The 18,673-nt window shown below is 38.8% G+C and overlaps 1 protein-coding gene across 1 annotated transcript in view; it reads left to right on the top strand.

Annotated features, from left to right (window-relative positions):
* Window positions 1-18,673, top strand: part of si:dkey-233k19.3 — a 199,529-nt gene that overhangs the window by 109,308 nt on the left and 71,548 nt on the right. The window contains exons 53-55 of the mRNA XM_009292264.5: window positions 5,374-5,497; window positions 16,675-16,817; window positions 16,920-17,081. Coding sequence (XP_009290539.2) covers window positions 5,374-5,497; window positions 16,675-16,817; window positions 16,920-17,081 — 429 coding nt within the window. The remainder of the gene's footprint in view (window positions 1-5,373; window positions 5,498-16,674; window positions 16,818-16,919; window positions 17,082-18,673) is intronic.

The raw sequence follows: 18,673 nt of genomic DNA, 5'->3' as shown, positions 1-18,673 counted from the left end.
TTTTGCAAATTAAGGGATTTTTATTCAAATTTGCCGTTTCCATCTCTCGTTTTTTAGGTGATACTTAAAAATACATGGTGATGATAATGTTGTATTTATGTGAGATGAAGTGTTATTGGAGTTTTTCCATCATAAGCTAATTAAGAATACGCATTTAAAGGTTCAAGACATCCTGAAGTACTTTTGTTTTGAAATTTTAACAGATTTGCGCGTTTATGAATTAAGACAATGCTAGCCCCTGCCAGCTTTCATTGTGGGGAAAACTGGATATCTTTGAGCTTTTGTCAACTAATTTCATCTTCTGGGATTTAAAATTATTTTTGGTGCAGGGACCAAAATTGGTGATGTAGTGTGAATCTGAAGGAGTGATGATGTGACGGCTACTCATTATTATTCATAGCTGAGTTTTCTTATCTTTTGAGAAGACCCTGCTTCTTAATTATTCATGAGAGCATGTGCTTTCTGAAGGCATGGCAGACCTGCCAAGCTGTTAGACCCAATGACCCACGTCCACGCACGGCAAACAGTATTTAACTGTTCATGAAGGGTCGTATGTATTTGTTTCTTTGATTCATGAGGTTTGTTGCATGATTTTCTTCATAATGCTGTCAGAGTGATACAGCAAAGCTGTTGGTTTGCAGCAAGCATTTTTGTCGAGAGAGCTGTACGAGAATTGGAGAAGGTCAAACTTCGTCTTTTATCAGTTGAGTTCATTACCATTCAGACGCATCACCTATATCTGTGGTGATGTGTTTGCCTATTTTTAAAATTATCCAGATTACCGGCAGGGCTAATGGTTAAAATAGACAGGAAAAGAGACCCGCTGCATTCAGACCCGGGAATTCAGGAGGAAATAAGTCCTCCTTATTTATAGTGTTTACTTGATTATTTTTATAATGATGTGAATAATTGTGGTATGAACAAATTGAAGTTATCTGTAAATGAAATTATGAGTAACGTAGCAGAGCATTAAATTAATGTTTATGTATTTGCATTTTAACTTTGTAAACTATAAAATCATGGGTCTTGGGTCTCATTTTGTGCGCCAGCTGACAACACTTGTTCCCCTGTTTTTCCCCAGCTTTGCTGGCTGCGCCCACTCCTCCCTCTGCTCACAGCCCTCCAAAACCTTCATGAAGCATTTTTTGAAAAATTTCTGAGGTAGACTTGAATTAAGAGAGAGGGGTTTCATGGCCCTTTAAAAGTAGTCCCCGACATGCCTAATCTGGTGTTTTATTTTCTTTTTATTGTTTATTTTGGATGCCAGTTTATAAATGCAATGTTTGCCTGCTAATTTCTTCATTAAACAATGATCAATGATGTTTAAACAATGATGTTTAAAAGTCTGGTTTTAATAGAATTTGTCATTGTGGTGATGCCATTTTGATAACCACTTGACAAAGTTGAGAAAGTGATTTCAGACTCTGCTCTCCCAAGTGGCAGTCAATCAAATAAAATAAAAAAAACTGTTTCACTGTGCTCTTCACAGTGGAGTTGTATTCAGTATAACTGGGAGTTTAGTTTCCATGTTCATGATTTATCATGGATTCACATGGATTATTTCAGATCGAATTACTGTACATGCACATCTCTAATATCCTCAATAATGTCCACGCCAATAGACTCTGTTCTCACAACACAGTCAATAGTGTACAAGGTGCAAATGAGAAAACCACAACAAATGTGACTTTGATATTGCGCCAAACCGTCATAACCCACATGAGCTGCCCAAATCATAGGAACCATCTCTGCTGTTAGGTGAGGATGAATCTAAAATGGCGGTGATTCATTACCAGAGATCAAGCTTTCTTTTAGACAACACTTTCCCTGATCAATATCCCGTCCGGCTCCATCGATCTCATTTAGTCCTGCCCGGATGCAATGGGGAGTAATTGCCAGATCCTATTAAAGAACCAAGGCAAATATTTCAATGCCCTATTGATGAGGCCGCTGCTATCATTTCATTCATCAGTGTGTGGTAAATCTGAGGCCAGTTGGCTGAGCTTCATTGATCTCTATACACTCAACACTCACTGTTTGATGCCCTCTACGCATAATGATGAAAAGACGCTTCATTTTGATCCCATTCTGTTGCTATGCATGCATGTATATGTGCAGCTTTAAATTTGAGTCTAAAGGAGAGCAATGACATTATTTTTCTTATTAATGAGATATTAATTTACTTAAGCTCCTGCCATTCATATATACAGTATTGTAGGTGACTTTTAAAGTACAGTTGAACATTTTAAAGATTACATCATGAAGTTATTAAGACTGTATTAAACCAGTTATGTATAACTTTAATAATCCTTTTCTTTTTTAGAAATATAGTTATTGTGTATTGTTTGGAAAGTTAATTGGATAATGAAATGACACATTGTAACATGAATAGAGTACAAAGTCAGATAGGAAATATTTGTTGGGATTTTGCAGGCATTTACTTGCACCCATACAAGTCTTAACATGTTAAAAAAAACTATTGACATTTTTGTAAAACTAATTGAAAAGGTGAAATGAAACAATATGGCAAAATTGAAATCACAGTAATTAATTGTGTGATTAGTTTAAACCACAACTCACATGAAGTAACCTAAAGTATTTTTAATTTTGTTATTTAACTTATATATTTGTATATATTTTTATATACGGCACATAATTTATATATATATATATATATATATATATATATATATATATATATATATATATATATATATATATATATATATATATATATATATGAATGAATGAATTCTTTAAATTATATCGTTTTTGTTTTTTATTTTGAATTTATTACATTTATTCTTTACTACAAACTTCTAAAAAAAAGTAAAAGCTGACAGGAAACAGTAGGGAGGAAAAAATGGCAGAATTGGATCGCCAAATTTTATGGATCAATTAAAATTTGTTTGTTCAAAAAAAGTTTTTGGTTCATGTGGGAAATCTATCAAAACATTCTAGCATTACACCACAGCTCAAACTGCTTTTGGAGTCTCCAATTTAAATATCCCACGTAAACATAATTTTCCAACCCCTAAGCCACGTTTCAGGCTGATGTTGGAGCTGATGTTTGGTGGCTTGATTTGATCAAACCTTGCACATAAGGTCCATAGCTGAATGTAACCTAACGTTCTAGCCACTAAGCCACAGATTAAGCTAATTTGGTAGGTTTGATTCAAACTCTACACTAATGTGAGCCATTGTTCAGTGTACAGTGTTTAAATGCTATAGACACTAACTTTTATTTTTAACGTGAGCATCACAGGTCAGTGTATCTTCATGTTCTAGCCTCTAAACCACTGATTATGGAGGTTTGATTCAATTGATTCAAACTCAGATCTCACATCCTGTCATTGCACAATAGCTCATTGCTTCAGAGTGTTCCAATTGCTAAGCCACAGCTCAAGGCCTGATTCTTAGATATATACACTAGATATCGCATAGGGACCCTGACCATGCGTCAATAGCGCCGCCACATTGGTACAGTGCTCCCAGGACAAATGTCATTCAACCACACTAGTCAAGACAGTGTCATTTCATGAAAATGTGGGACTTTAGCGCTGTCTACGGGTTTAGTAACGAGCAAACAAAGAACACAAAGCACAAAGGCAGAACACTTCATAGTTAATATTAAGTTTTTTTCTGTTTTTGTATGTTCTGAACTTTTGTCCTAATCAGGTAGCGTTATTGATGAACAGTCACTTACTGCATTCACCATACGGCAAAGCAGCTCCAACTCGCACTAAACACTCGGCTTATGCTAGTTTTGTTGAATAAAATCAGCAAACAATGCAAAAGAAATATGACAACGAGATGCTGCGCTGCCTGAAACTTGTATTATTGTCGGCTAATGTTAGTGAAAGAGTCGTTCGAGGGATTCATTCACAAACGAATCGCTCCCTTCGTCAGAGTAGCTGCGTCCCAAATGGCACACTATACACTATGCACTCATCCACTATGTACTTATGCACTTACACACTCAACAGGATAGTATATGTATGTAGTGTTGTCCCAAATGGCACACTAATGTGTTTTTACTAAGCGGAAATTCAAACCGTTTCCCTGATGACGTTTGACGGTTGCCAAATCAATGAAATAAACGACCGAATTATCAGATAATACCTGCCGTGAGTATTGCCGCATTCACCATCGGGAGGCGCTATAATCACTCTCGTAGGAGAATTTTGCTTTCACCATCCAAAATAAATAAAGTTATTCAACATGTGCGTCCGATAGCTCCGCCCTTTCCGCTACGTAAGCAAACCTGCGGTCGTTGAGTGCGTGAAGTGTCCATCATTACACACTTCATTTTAGCGGCTGAATGAGGGCATCATCCGGGTTATTAAAGTGCACTTATTATTTTTAGAGTTTTCAGTGTGAACACACTACTTACACTATTTATACTACAAAATGGCGTAGAATAGTGCATAAGTATGCGATTTGGGACGCAGCTTATGAGAAGTGAAAGCAGGAGAGGAGCTGTGTTTCAGGACATGATTAGATCAAATTTAACAGGGAGGGTGAATAGTATATTTCTGTACACACAAACACAAGCTTTTTGTCAGGAATGCCCGTGCGGTCACTGATCCATCAATGTAGAAAAGTAATGTAAAATTATAATTTTCTTAAATAGAAAAAAAAAAAAACATACTAACATCCAGGAAAACTCCCGATCATAGATATATGTGTATATCTCTGGCTTTGGATGGCCACAGTCCTCCACTGTACCTCGGTCCCGCATTCATTTCAAAGGAGCGCTACCCTGTAGCAAGATGGCGGCGCTATTGACGCATTCCGTCCAATAGACAACAATAGGCCAGGCGACATCTAATGTATATATCTATGGGCCTGATTTATAACACTTGATTTAATCTCAGTTCTCCAACATGAGTATTATAGCTTAAAGGCCGTGTAAAAATAAAATTGACAATGTTTATTTTGCTAGCTCACATTGTTGTTTGTTTTGGTAAACTTCAATCAGAGTATAATCATTTGGTTCCATGTTTGGAGCGGCAGTCTTTCTGTTGACATCAACTTGAGGGCTTCCATAGCAACTGTATTTTAACATCCTTTAACCACACCCTTCTTACCATTGGTTTGCTGTTAGAAAATGCTTCTCAAAAGAAAGCCCTACCCCCTACTCAATATTCCACTTTGGTTTAAAGTACATTAGTATTCTGAGATAAAAGTCTCTTCAACTTACAGTTCATGCAGACTTTATTGTATCTACTGTAAATGCTAAATAGCTAATAGCTAAATGCTACAACTCAAACTGACTTGATTCAATTGATTTAAACTCTTACTGTATCTCCCATGAGCACCATACCTCATTGCATGGCTCAGTCTGACTTGAATGTTTCTGTTTTATTTCAGATGGATTTGGCCAGACTGTACATAAAGACAGGAGTGAAAAATATACCCACAGTCTTGCTCCTCACAGACGCTCAGATCCCAGAGGATCAGTTCTTCGTCATCATCAGCACCCTGATCTCGTCAGGTCAGACCAGCTCACGCACACGCTTTCATACACGCCACAGGGGGGATCATTGTGTGTTGCTCTGATGAATGGGAAACATATGTAAATGGAGCAGGGCCTGTGAAGTAGATTAAGGGTGACTGAAACAGGGCTGTGTGTCATTGGATCAAGACCCCCCGAAAACAGATGGTGGCTCTCATCTATCACCGATGTCAAGCGCAGAGGTCGGAGACCTGCTTAAGTGTTTGAACCAGAATAAAGCATCAGATCATCAGAGTTAACAAATGTAACATCATTTAACTGATGCGTGTGTAATTGCTAATGCTTAAATGCACTAGAAAGAGGTCTCCCCCTATACATTTCATAAAAGGTTTGTTAGATTAGTGCGTATCTCCTATCACAAATTTAACACACTTAAATATATTCAACTTACTAATTTGATTTTTTGGGTTTATTTTAGGTTCAATTGTAACAGCTTTTTTCAAACAAGGTTCACCAAACTCTGCCACAAGAGGCAGAACATATTAATTCATCTTATGAAAAACATTTCCAAATTTGAAGTAGTTAATAATTGTGTATTATTCACATTAAAGTACACTTGAGGACATTTGAAATTATCTTTTAGATTTTTGTTTTAATTTTGAATTTAGTTTCATTTGTTTATTTTCTTTCTGTGTTGACCAAAGTAAATAATAAAAATTTAAGTATTTTAGTAATAACAAAAAATAATTATTTTATTAGTTTCATTTAAGAGAAAGTAACTAAATAAATACAGAGGAAAAATCAATTATTAATTTTTTAATTACATATATTATAACTATAATCAAATTAAAATTAACTCAAAAACATAATTAAAAATCCTGTGTACCTGTTTTTCCGCAATGGCCTGTTGGGTTAGAATTGTGTTTTCAATTATATATTAAAAATATTAAATACACACTTTTTAGAATCTAATGACAGTTTTATGCCTGAATTTCTTGGCCGTAAATTCATAATAATAAATGCCACGCATAAATGCAACACAGCTGTGTTGATGCCAAATGTGTAATAAAAGCATTATAATCTAATTAGGGCTGCACCATTTTGTAAAAATCTGACATTGCGATATATATATATATATATATATATATATATATATATATATATATATATATATATATATATATATATATATATATATCGGTTGTAAAGGTTAAAAATATCCTTTCAGATGAAAAGAACAGTAGTACTGGGGTTCCACAAAGCTTTGTCAGTTCACCTATTCTTTTTTATACTTTTTACAAATAAATGTTGTAGTAAACATTCTGTTGTAAATGAGGGCGATGCCAACCCTCTTGTGCACCACCAGAGGGAACCATCGCCAGAATTCTGATTCGACTCACGGACTCAAAATCCCATAAGCCCTGCTACCTGGCACTGATTACGGTCCAGGTGCAACTCATCAGCTCTCGTGTATATATACCACACTCACGCTCCGGTTCGTTGCGAAGTCTTGATTTGCCTGGCTGTCATTTCTGAGCGTTCCATACTCCCTGCTTCGGACTGATCTGTGTTTCTGACCCTGTGTTTGTTCTACGATTACGAAAGACATCTGCCTGCCCCTGATCTCCAGCCTGTTATTCTGACCAGTAAGATATCTGCCTGCCTTTGAACTTTTGCCTGTCCCACGTTCTGTCTCCTGGATTGCCCCTTTGTGTTTGTTTGTATGTGTGCTCTTAATAAAGCTTGCAAATGGATTCAATGCCTTCTTACTCATCACAACAGAAGACTTCGCCACTACAGAATCCAGCAGCTTTAGCACAAGTCTCGACTGAACTTTCCGCTCAAGCCACTCAGTTAGCCACCCATCATCAACAACTCACCCATCTAACTTCTCTCACGGAGGAACTGGTGAGAGCTATGCAGCAACTCCGTCATTCGAATCCTGCAGTTACCCCGCCTGCTACCATGACAGCTTCTCAACCAACGCATGTCTCCAATGCTCCGGCTACCGTAAGTCCCCGATTAGCTTTTCCTGAAAAGTTTGATGGGTCACCTTCTCGCTGCAAAGGCTTCTTATTGCAATGCAAACTATTTGTTAACCAACAACCTGCATTATATCCCACTGATTCTAGTCGGGTGGCTTTTGTATGCAACCTGTTAACGGGGAAAGCGCTGGAATGGGCTACAGCGATATGGAAGGAGGAGGAATGTAACTATACCACATTTGAAACTTTTCTCAAGCAATTTCAGGAAGTGTTCGAGCACCCAGCAGATGGGAGAAGCCCCGGTGAGCAGTTACTTTCTCTTACACAGGGGCGTAACACAGCTGCAGAATACGCCCTGTCATTTCGCACTCTCGCCGCTCAAACTAACTGGGTTGAGGATACACTGAAGACACTATTCAGACGGGGTCTGAATACCAATCTACAATCTGAATTGGCTTGCCGTGACGAAGGAAAGAAATTGAACGAACTCATTGAACTTACCATCCGTCTTGATCATCTGATTCGCAGCCGTAGAAATCCTCGCACACAGCTCCATGTTTCAAGTGACACGCCCCCTGATGAATCCATGCAACTGGGTTTCACCCGTCTCACCCATGAAGAAAGAATGCATCGATTGCAAAATCATCTATGCCTGTACTGCGGTCAATCAGGGCACAGGAAATCCACCTGCAGCGTACGACCTCAGACACCAGTTCAATCGGTGAGTCCTTCCCATGTTCCTGCACTTTTCAGTGTACTGATTCCTGTGATTATTAAATTTGATAAAAGAATGATTAATACTACGGCTCTTGTCGACTCTGGATCTGCCGGAAACTTTATATCTAAGAAATTTGCTTTATGTCACGAACTATCTCTCAGCTCATATGATTCCTGTCTTGCAGTGGAAGCACTAGACGGTCGTCCTGTGGGTGAAGGACGCATCCGTATGATTACGAATAAGCTACAGTTACAAGTTGGTGTTCTACACATTGAAGAAATGCAATTCTACATTATTGATTCAGTTAATCATCCACTGGTGTTGGGACTGCCCTGGTTAAGGCGACATGATCCTCATATCTCCTGGAGGGACGGACAGATATTGCAGTGGAGTGAGTCATGCATGAAACAGTGCATCCAGCCCATTCACAAAATTCCATTACGAACCACCAATGTGTTACCTGAACTCGTTGATGAACTAATCCCCATTGAGTACCATGACTTACATGAAGCTTTTAGCAAACAAAAAGCTACTCAACTTCCCCCACATCGACCAAGTGATTGTGCTATTGAGTTAATTCCAGGTTCAAGTCCTCCAACGGGTCGAATATTCCCTCTGTCACAACCTGAGCACAAGGCAATGTCTGAATATATCGACGAGGAATTGGCCAAGGGTTTCATCCGACCTTCTACATCTCCTGCTTCAGCTGGATTCTTCTTTGTAAAGAAGAAAGATGGCAGTTTACGTCCCTGTATTGATTACCGAGGGCTCAATGAAATCACCGTAAAATTCCGCTATCCATTACCCCTCGTACCTCCTGCCCTGGAACAATTAAGAAAGGCTAGATATTATACCAAGCTTGATCTTCGCAGTGCATATAACCTTGTCAGAATCCGTGCTGGTGACGAGTGGAAGACCGCGTTTTCCACCACTAGGGGGCACTATGAGTACACGGTAATGCCCTTCGGCCTGTCAAACTGTCCATCCGTGTTCCAATCTTTTATGAACGATGTCTTTCGGGATATGCTGGATCGCTGGGTCATCATCTACATCGACGACATCCTCATATATTCAAACACGATGAAGGAACATGTTGAACATGTACGTATGGTGTTGCAACGCATGATTCGACATCGTCTGTACGCCAAATTAGAGAAGTGTGAATTTCACCAGACACAGATCGCCTTTTTGGGATACGTCATCAGTGCAGAAGGGATTACCATAGATGATACGAAGGTACAGGCAGTTCAACGATGGCCGTTACCCCAGAATCTCAAGGAGTTGCAGCGATTTCTAGGTTTTGCCAACTTCTATAGACGGTTTATCAGAGGCTTTAGTTCAATAGCCGCACCATTAACAGCCATGACCAAACGAAATTCCCACAAACTATCCTGGTCCTCTGAAGCACGCCAAGCATTTAGCGATCTGAAGACTCAATTCACCACAGCTCCTATTCTCCGTCATCCCAATCCAGACCTACCTTTCATTGTGGAAGTGGATGCATCCAACACAGGAGTCGGTGCTGTGTTATCTCAACGTCAGGGTCAACCATCCAAAATGTATCCATGTGCCTTCTTCTCCCGTAAATTGACCAGCGCAGAACGAAACTATGATGTGGGAAATCGCGAATTACTGGCAATGAAATTAGCCCTGGAAGAATGGAGACACTGGCTGGAGGGGGCTAGTCAGCAATTCACCATATTAACTGACCACAAGAATCTGGAATATCTTCGCTCAGCCAAACGTCTAAATCCCAGACAAGCTCGTTGGGCTTTGTTCTTCACCAGATTCGACTTCATTGTCACCTATAGACCAGGGAGTAAAAATAGTAAGGCAGATGCACTATCCAGGCTATCAGAGGATAAAACCCCAATTAGTGATGAAACCATTATTCCTACGAACTTACTAGTGGCTCCAGTACAGTGGGACATACTTACCGAGATCCAAGAGGCCAACCGAGAAAACAACCCTCCAGTAGACTGTCCGAATCACCTGATTTTTGTACCCAATAACATACGTACCAGATTACTGACCCATATTCATGACACTCCCAGTTCGGGGCATCCAGGCATCACTGCAACTTTGGAGTTAGTCAAAGCCCGTTTCTGGTGGCCGTCCCTCACGAAGGAAGTAATTAATTATGTTCAGAAATGTAAAATTTGCCAAAGCACGAAGGCATCTCACCAAACCCCTGCTGGCCTGTTACAACCGCTACCGGTTCCGCAACGGCCCTGGTCCCATATAGCGGTGGACTTCATTACGGATCTCCCTGTTTCCCAGAACAACACAGTCATTCTCACGGTGGTTGATCGTTTCTCCAAGGCTTGTCGCCTAATACCGTTGCCCAAATTGCCCTCTGCCTTTGAAACCGCAGAAGCCCTGTGCAATCATGTATTTCGAATGTTTGGCTTACCTGATGATATCGTCTCAGACAGGGGATCCCAATTCACTTCCCGGGTATGGTCCGCTCTCTGTAAAAATCTAAATATTAATGTTAGTCTCACCTCAGGGTACCATCCTCAACCCAACGGCCAAACTGAACGTATGAATCAAGAAGTCATTCGATTTCTACGTTCCTACTGTCATCAGCAACAGCACGACTGGAGTCGCTATCTGATGTGGGCAGAATATGCACAAAATTCATTAATAAAGCCAGCCATGGGTATTACGCCATTCAAATGTATTCTTGGCTACCAACCACCCCTGTTTCCATGGTCCGGAGAACCCACTGAGTTACCTGCTGTCACGGATTGGCTGCAGCGGAGTGAGGATGTCTGGAACCAGGCTCACAGACATCTCATGAGGGCAGTCAGGAGGAGAGAGATTCAGGCGAACCGTCACCGACGCCAGGGACCCACGTATCAACCGGGGCAGTGGGTGTGGTTGTCGACACGAGACCTTCGTCTGAGATTGCCCTGCCGCAAACTCAGTCCCAGGTATGTAGGGCCATTCAAAATTGTACGCCAGATTACTCCAGTGTCTTTTCGCTTAGCCTTGCCTAATCATTATCGTATTTCTCCTACTTTCCACATGTCATTACTCAAACCCGCTGGTGGTCCACGAGAGGAGGCGGTTGAGGAGGAATCGGAAACCAGGACCCCTCCACCTGTCATGATCGAGGGCGAGGAAGCTTACCTCGTTCGAGAAGTGCTGGACTCTCGACGTCGGGGTGGCGCCCTCCAATATCTGGTGGACTGGGAAGGGTACGGTCCAGAGGAACGGTCCTGGGTGAATGCTAGAGATATTCTAGACCCAACTCTCACGGAAGAGTTTCATCAAAGGTTCCCAGAGAAACCAGCCCCCCGACAGCGCGGTAGACCCCGGCGTCAGGTGCCTTCTCGCTTCAGGAGCCGCTCGCAGGAGGGGGGTTCTGTTGTAAATGAGGGCGATGCCAACCCTCTTGTGCACCACCAGAGGGAACCATCGCCAGAATTCTGATTCGACTCACGGACTCAAAATCCCATAAGCCCTGCTACCTGGCACTGATTACGGTCCAGGTGCAACTCATCAGCTCTCGTGTATATATACCACACTCACGCTCCGGTTCGTTGCGAAGTCTTGATTTGCCTGGCTGTCATTTCTGAGCGTTCCATACTCCCTGCTTCGGACTGATCTGTGTATCTGACCCTGTGTTTGTTCTACGATTACGAAAGACATCTGCCTGCCCCTGATCTCCAGCCTGTTATTCTGACCAGTAAGATATCTGCCTGCCTTTGAACTTTTGCCTGTCCCACGTTCTGTCTCCTGGATTGCCCCTTTGTGTTTGTTTGTATGTGTGCTCTTAATAAAGCTTGCAAATGGATTCAATGCCTTCTGACTCATCACAACACATTCACAGAATTTTATTTATTTTTATATCAATTTTAAATATTCTGATGACACAGCCATACTAAGTGTACTTAATGAGAATAATGAAATTGGTGTTATCTATCAGTTAGAAATTAATCAGTTAGTTGAGTGGTGTTATAGAAATAAGCTAAAAATAAATACTAAGAAAACAAAAGAGATGGTATTTGACCCAAAGTGTATAGGTGACCATCGTCAAGTGGTTGTACAGTACATGACCATCCTATTACTCAGTCAGAAACATATAAGTACTTGGGCATTTGCATTGACAGTTCTTACTCATGGAAAACACACATTGAGTGGGTTTGTTCTCGTTTATACCAGAGATTGTATTTTTACGGAGGTTGTCTTTTTGGAGTTAACAAGAAACTCATGATGTTGTTTTACAAAGCAATACTCGACAGCATTGTTAGATATTGTCTCACAGTGTGGGTTGGCCACCTATCTGTTCAGTATAAATCTAAATTGATACATCTCCTAAAGCGGCATTGAAAATTGTTGGGCACAATGAATATTTTAATCCTCAAGTTTTATATGAGAACTGTGTCCTCAATGAGGTGGAAAGGATTGTCAATGATCCAGCTCATTTTTTGTTTCCACATCACGAATTGCTTCCCTCGGGTAGGAGATATAGGGCTCTATTTTGACTATCCATGCACAAAGTGCAGGGCGCAAACGCAACAAGGGCGTGTTAGAATCCATATTTCTAATATAAGGATGGAAAAATTTACTTTGCGCCGTGGCGCATGGTCTAAAAGGGTTGTTCTTATTTTCTTAATGAATTATAGGTGTGTTTTTAGAATAAATCAATCAGAGTCTCATCTCCCATTCCCTTTAAGAGTCAGTTGCTTTGTGCCATAGCCCGTTTGCTATTTACATGACAGACTTTATAAGTGGAAAAACTGAGCATTTCACTAGCTAGAAAACAGTTAAACAGAGCATTTGCAGCACGAGAATGAGAGATAAGGCCTCCTCATTATCTACTTTCGCTCTCGTGGATAGGGAAACCTTGTACGCACAGACATCAATTAGCCTATGAATAATTAATTTGGTTTGTTAAGTTTCAAAACTATTTCTAAATTCAGTTCTAATTTCCAGCAAACAAATAAACAATAATAACGAAATGTGTTCAATAAACAGAGTTTCCAAATATACATGCTGTGCCCCATATGGTCTAAAACCTTACAGGTGGGCAAATCTAAATTTGTTTTAATAAAACAAAAATAAATATGGATAAAATAAATAATACTGATAATAATGATAACATTATACAAAAGCAAAAAGTCACGAATAAACTGTAAAAGCCCCCGAGATAAAGAAGGCATGAAAGTGTATTTTTTATATTTATGTAGGCAAGAAAATAATATGTTTTGTAATATTTTAATCCTTTATATTAATATCCTATGTATATTATTATTATTATATACTGTATATATCCTTAATATTTTGATTCTTTTTCATATGTAAAGATATTTCTGTATTGCTCTACATATTGTGTTTATTAAACAGTGTGTAAACGAGGTGCACAACTAACGCGCACTGCGCTGGACTTTAGACCGGCTTTGTTCTTGTCTATAGAACAGACTATTATAGTTTCTCAAAATAGCAATGTGCCAGCAATGCGTCTCAATACGCCTCCCTTTTTAGACCAGAACGCCTATGGGTGCACATATGAGCGCAAATGCATTTGCTATTTAAACAGCGTGGCACAAAACGTCAAAACGACTCTTGCGCCAAGCTGAAACTAACTAACAACAATTGCGTCATGCCTTGCACCACATTGCGCCAGGTGTATGATAGGGCCCATAGAGTCCTAAAGTGTAGGTTAAACCATTATAAGAAATCCTTTGTACCTGTTTCAGTGTGTTTATTTAACAAGAGGCTATCTTAAATAGCATTATATATTTTGTAACTGCTGTATTTTGTATTGTTTTTATTGCTTGTTTTTAGTGAATGTCTGCAGCAATATGGCGATGCCCAAAACAATTTTCCTGTCAATCTATAAATGGTGCTTTATGGTTGTCTAACATATATATATATATATATATATATATATATATATATATATATATATATATATATATATATATATATATATATATATATATATATTCATTCATTCATTTTCTTATCGGCTTAGTCCCATTTTTAATCCCGGGTCGCCACAGCGGAATGAACCGCCAACTTATCCAGCAAGTTTTTACGCAGTGGATGCCCTTCCAGCCGCAACCCATCTCTGGGAAACATCCACACACACACACTCATACACTATGGACAATTTAGCCTACCCAATTCACCTGTACCGCATGTCTTTGGACTGTGGGGGAAACCAGAGCACCCGGAGGAAACCCACGCAAAGGCAGGGAGAACATGCAAACTCCAACTGAGCTGAGGTTCGAACCAGTGACTCAGCGACCTTCTTGCTGTGAGGCTACATCACTACCTACTGTGCCACTGCCTCGCCGCATACATATATATATATGTAACGGAGGCCAGCTATTGTGTGCTGTGCAGGTAAACCTCACTCCTCTGACCTCTAAAGGTGCTCTAGCAACAGACGCTAGAGGCCATGGTCTTTAACCTCCTTGGTAGAGCAACCGACTCCCATGCGGAAGGTCGCCGGTTCAAATCCAGCTCAGAGCGGGTTGGGTGGAGTAAGACTGGCTGGGTTACATTGGTGCCGTGACCCGGATGGAAGTGAGGTTTAGGGGGGTGAATGTATCGGAGGCCAGCTAGTGTGTGCTTTGCTGGTAACCCTCACTCCTCTGACCTCTAAAGGTGCTCTAGCAACTGACGCTAGAGGCCATGGTCTTTAGCCTCCTTGGTAGAGCAACTGACTCCCATGCAGAAGGTCGCCTGTTCGATACCAGCTCGAATCGGGTGGGGTGGCGTAGGACTGGCGGGGATACATATATATATACTAATATATGTTTGTTTCAACCTTTAAATATATATATATATATATATATATATATATATATATATATATATATATATATATATATATATATATATATATATATATATATATATTTAAAGGTTGAAACAAAGATATTAGTGCTGTCGATCGTTTAAAAAAAAATAATTGATCGGACTTTAAATCGCGATTAATCCCATTTAAAAGACTGAAATTTGTAATTTTGGCTATTCAAATGTAAACTTAATGTAAAGATAAAAGATAAAAACTATTTAAACTCAAAATATCATTGTTTATTAGAATTTTTGTTTAACTTGTAACACAGATTTCTTCATGTAAACAACATACCCACAATAAACCATCAAGATCCTGACTTGACAGCCATATTTATTACAGAAATTAAAACACAGGTTATGCCATTTGAATTTTAAAACAATAAATACCAAAAAAGAAAAAAAAATATTTTCAAGTTGGATTCTAAGTGGACTGCAAAAAAATGCTAAAATACAGGCATTGCAGATATGGAAATTGAAAAATAATAATAATATTAAACTATTGAATACAAACAGTTGCACTCATTGTAAAGTTGTATTGCTGTGAGTTTCAACCTTTAAACAATAATCTAATCCTGCTATGTGACTATTCTCGATATCGCAGTATTCTGAAGGACACCTTTCACCCCGCTCATAGACTGTTTTCACTACTGCCTTCCGGCAGGCGCTTCAGGCTCCCCCGGACAAAAACCAGCAGACTGAGGAATAGCTTTTTCCCCAGAGCTGTCTCCCTCTTGAACTGTGCCCCTTACTGACGCTTTTGCCCCCCAATACACCCCCCACCCTCCCCTAACTTAAACTCTTCACAATCACTGCACTATTTAACATTTGCACATTTTAAAATTTGCACATATTCATTGCACCACATTGCTCTGATTTACTTATTTGAACTGTACATACCCACTGCACATAGACATTTGTAATTATGTACTCACCCACTGCACATATACATTTGTAATCATGTTTATTTATCTGCACACTTCTGATTATTAATAGCAACCTGTACATATATTCATCTATTGTAAATCTCTGTTCATAGCTAATACAGCCTGTATATAATGTTCATAGTACATCCATCTGTAAATATCACCATAGTTTTTCTATAACTGCACTTTATAACTTATACCTGTACCCTGCACTTGCTGCTGTTGCACTGCTGGTTAGACCTAAACTGCATTTCTTTGCATTGTACTTATACATGTGTAATGACAATAAAGTTGAATATAATATAATCTAGTCTAATCTAATATAAGCGATGCTCAAACAATATATTGTGCAGCCCTAAATCTAATATTACATTGTGGAAAGTTATTCTATGCTGCTTTCTGCTACTTTGGAATTTTGATTTTAATTATGCTTATTTACAGCTTACGGGATTTTAAACAACCACTACTGTATCTTGAATACATTTTTTCCTATTAAGCAGTATCAAAATCTCTTTAAGGCTAGTCATTTCACTCAAGGATGATTTGCTCAGCAATGGATAATTTGCTCTTGTACTCGAAGGCGGGCTTTATTTGCCCTATAGACCATTACACTTTTCCCCATTTAAAAACGATACAAGTGAGATGTCTTGTCTTGTGTATTCTATGGTCTTTGGTAGTATCTAAATGTTACCTACTCAGTATTAAGTGGTAAATGCTTGCATGCAATTGACGTGCTTCCAGTAAAATAACTGTGTTGTTGTGTGAACCCAGGTGAGATTCCTGATCTCTTGAGTGAAGAGGAGGTGGAAGGTGTCAGGAAAGCAGTGAAGAGTGAAGTGCGGGATCTAGGTCTGCTGGACAACAACGAAAACTGCTGGAGGTTCTTTATGAATCGAGTGCGACATCAGCTCAAGGTCTTTCTGCAGTTTTTTTTTTTTTTTTTTGTATGCACAGCAGTTATTTGTATTGTCTATCTGGTTTAACAGAGTGTGTTTGTGTATTGTATGTGTTTGTAGGTCGTGCTATGCATGTCTCCAGTTGGTAATGCTCTGCGCCTGCGTGTCCGGCGTTTCCCGGCTCTGCTGAGCTGCACCACTCTGGACTGGTTCCAGGAATGGCCCCAGGAGGCTCTTCAGTCTGTCAGCTTAAAGTACCTGCAGGAAATCCCAAGTATTGAGGTAAACCTCACTGTCATTCAGTCAGCGAAATTAGTTTCATTGGGTTTCCACATCATTCACCTCATCATTTTTGGCTACTGCTCTTGCGTAACTACTGGAAGTCCTAAAGGCCATCAAATATAGATGACAAAGCGTTTTCACTCAGAGATGAAAAGAAGCTTGAAATAACTTTGCAACGGGATGCTTTATCAAACATGACTAGTGAATAGTGCCATGAAATAACAAAATAGAAACAGTTAAGATACTTATCGGCCCTGTAGTCCTTTATATAACTCTTAATATAATAGAAGTTAGCAGCTTTAGAGTATAAAATAGGAATCAGTGTCACTCTCAGGAAGAATTAAAAATACTACTTTGGTATGTCTATCAAGCATGTCTATCAAGACGTGACCAAATGTATGTCCCTGATTTTATTAGCAACTGACCTGAACAATCCCAAGTTTCCCCAACATTTTCTTGCCCCAACTCCTCACATTTGAACACTTGGCCAGGACCACCTGGCATCACTTTTTGATGCAATGGGTACCACTCTTTTCAGCTCAGAATACTTCATCATGACTAATCCAGAGAGACTAATGCATCTCTGTATGCTAAACATAACCATTTGACAATGTGAAGCATGTAGCAAACATGAGACAGTCACAGCTTGTTAAAACTTTTTTTTTAATTTTTCGTTCAGGCAGTTTATTTGAATGAGCAACTATTAAGTATTTTATTTGATTTAGTTTTTGTTAACATGCACAGTTTGATCACATTCATGAGAACATCAACCAAAGAAATCACTGTATTTCACACTATAATGGTACGTGTTGCAATGGTACATTGGAATGCATAGTATGTACAGTGCAATTCAGAATTATTAAACCCCCTGAACTATTAGCCCCCCCTGTTTTTTTCCACCAATTTCTGTTTAACAGAGAGAAAATGTTTTTAACACATTTCTAAACATAATAGTTTTAATAACTCATCTCTAATAACTGATTTATGTTACCTTTGCCATGATAACAGTAAGTAATGTTTACTAAATATTTATCAAGACAATTATATACAGCTTAAAGTGACTTTTAAAGGCTTAACTAGTTTAAATTAACTAGGCAGGTTAGGGAAATTAGGCAAGTTATTGTATATTCATAGTTTGTTCTGTAGACTATCGAAAAAAAAAAATATATATATATATATATAGCTTAAAAGGGCTAATAATTTTAACCTTAAAATGTTGTTTAAAATTTTTATAACTGCATATTCTAGCTGAAATAAATCAAATAAGACTTATATATATATATATATATATATATATATATATATATATATATATATATATATATATAAATGCATAACTAAATGCATATGACTAAATGGATGACTAAATGCATATAAATGTCATAGCTTTAACATTCTGTAATTCTTTAACATTCTGTTCTGAAATTGAATCGAACTGATTTAATTCACTTCAATTTCAACTCATCTGTATTTTTAAAGTGCTTTTTACAACGTAGAGTATGTCAGAGAAGCTCTTTTCGGTTACAAAATTCAGTTTAGTTCATTCTAATGTTTAGAAGTTCAGTTTATTCATTCATTCATTCATATATATA

The sequence above is a fragment of the Danio rerio genome, chromosome 16 (assembly GCF_049306965.1).
Source record: "Danio rerio strain Tuebingen ecotype United States chromosome 16, GRCz12tu, whole genome shotgun sequence".
NCBI lineage: Eukaryota > Metazoa > Chordata > Actinopteri > Cypriniformes > Danionidae > Danio > Danio rerio.
The sequence above is the reverse complement of the archived record's forward strand: the minus strand, read 5'-3'. Positions and strand labels throughout refer to the sequence as shown.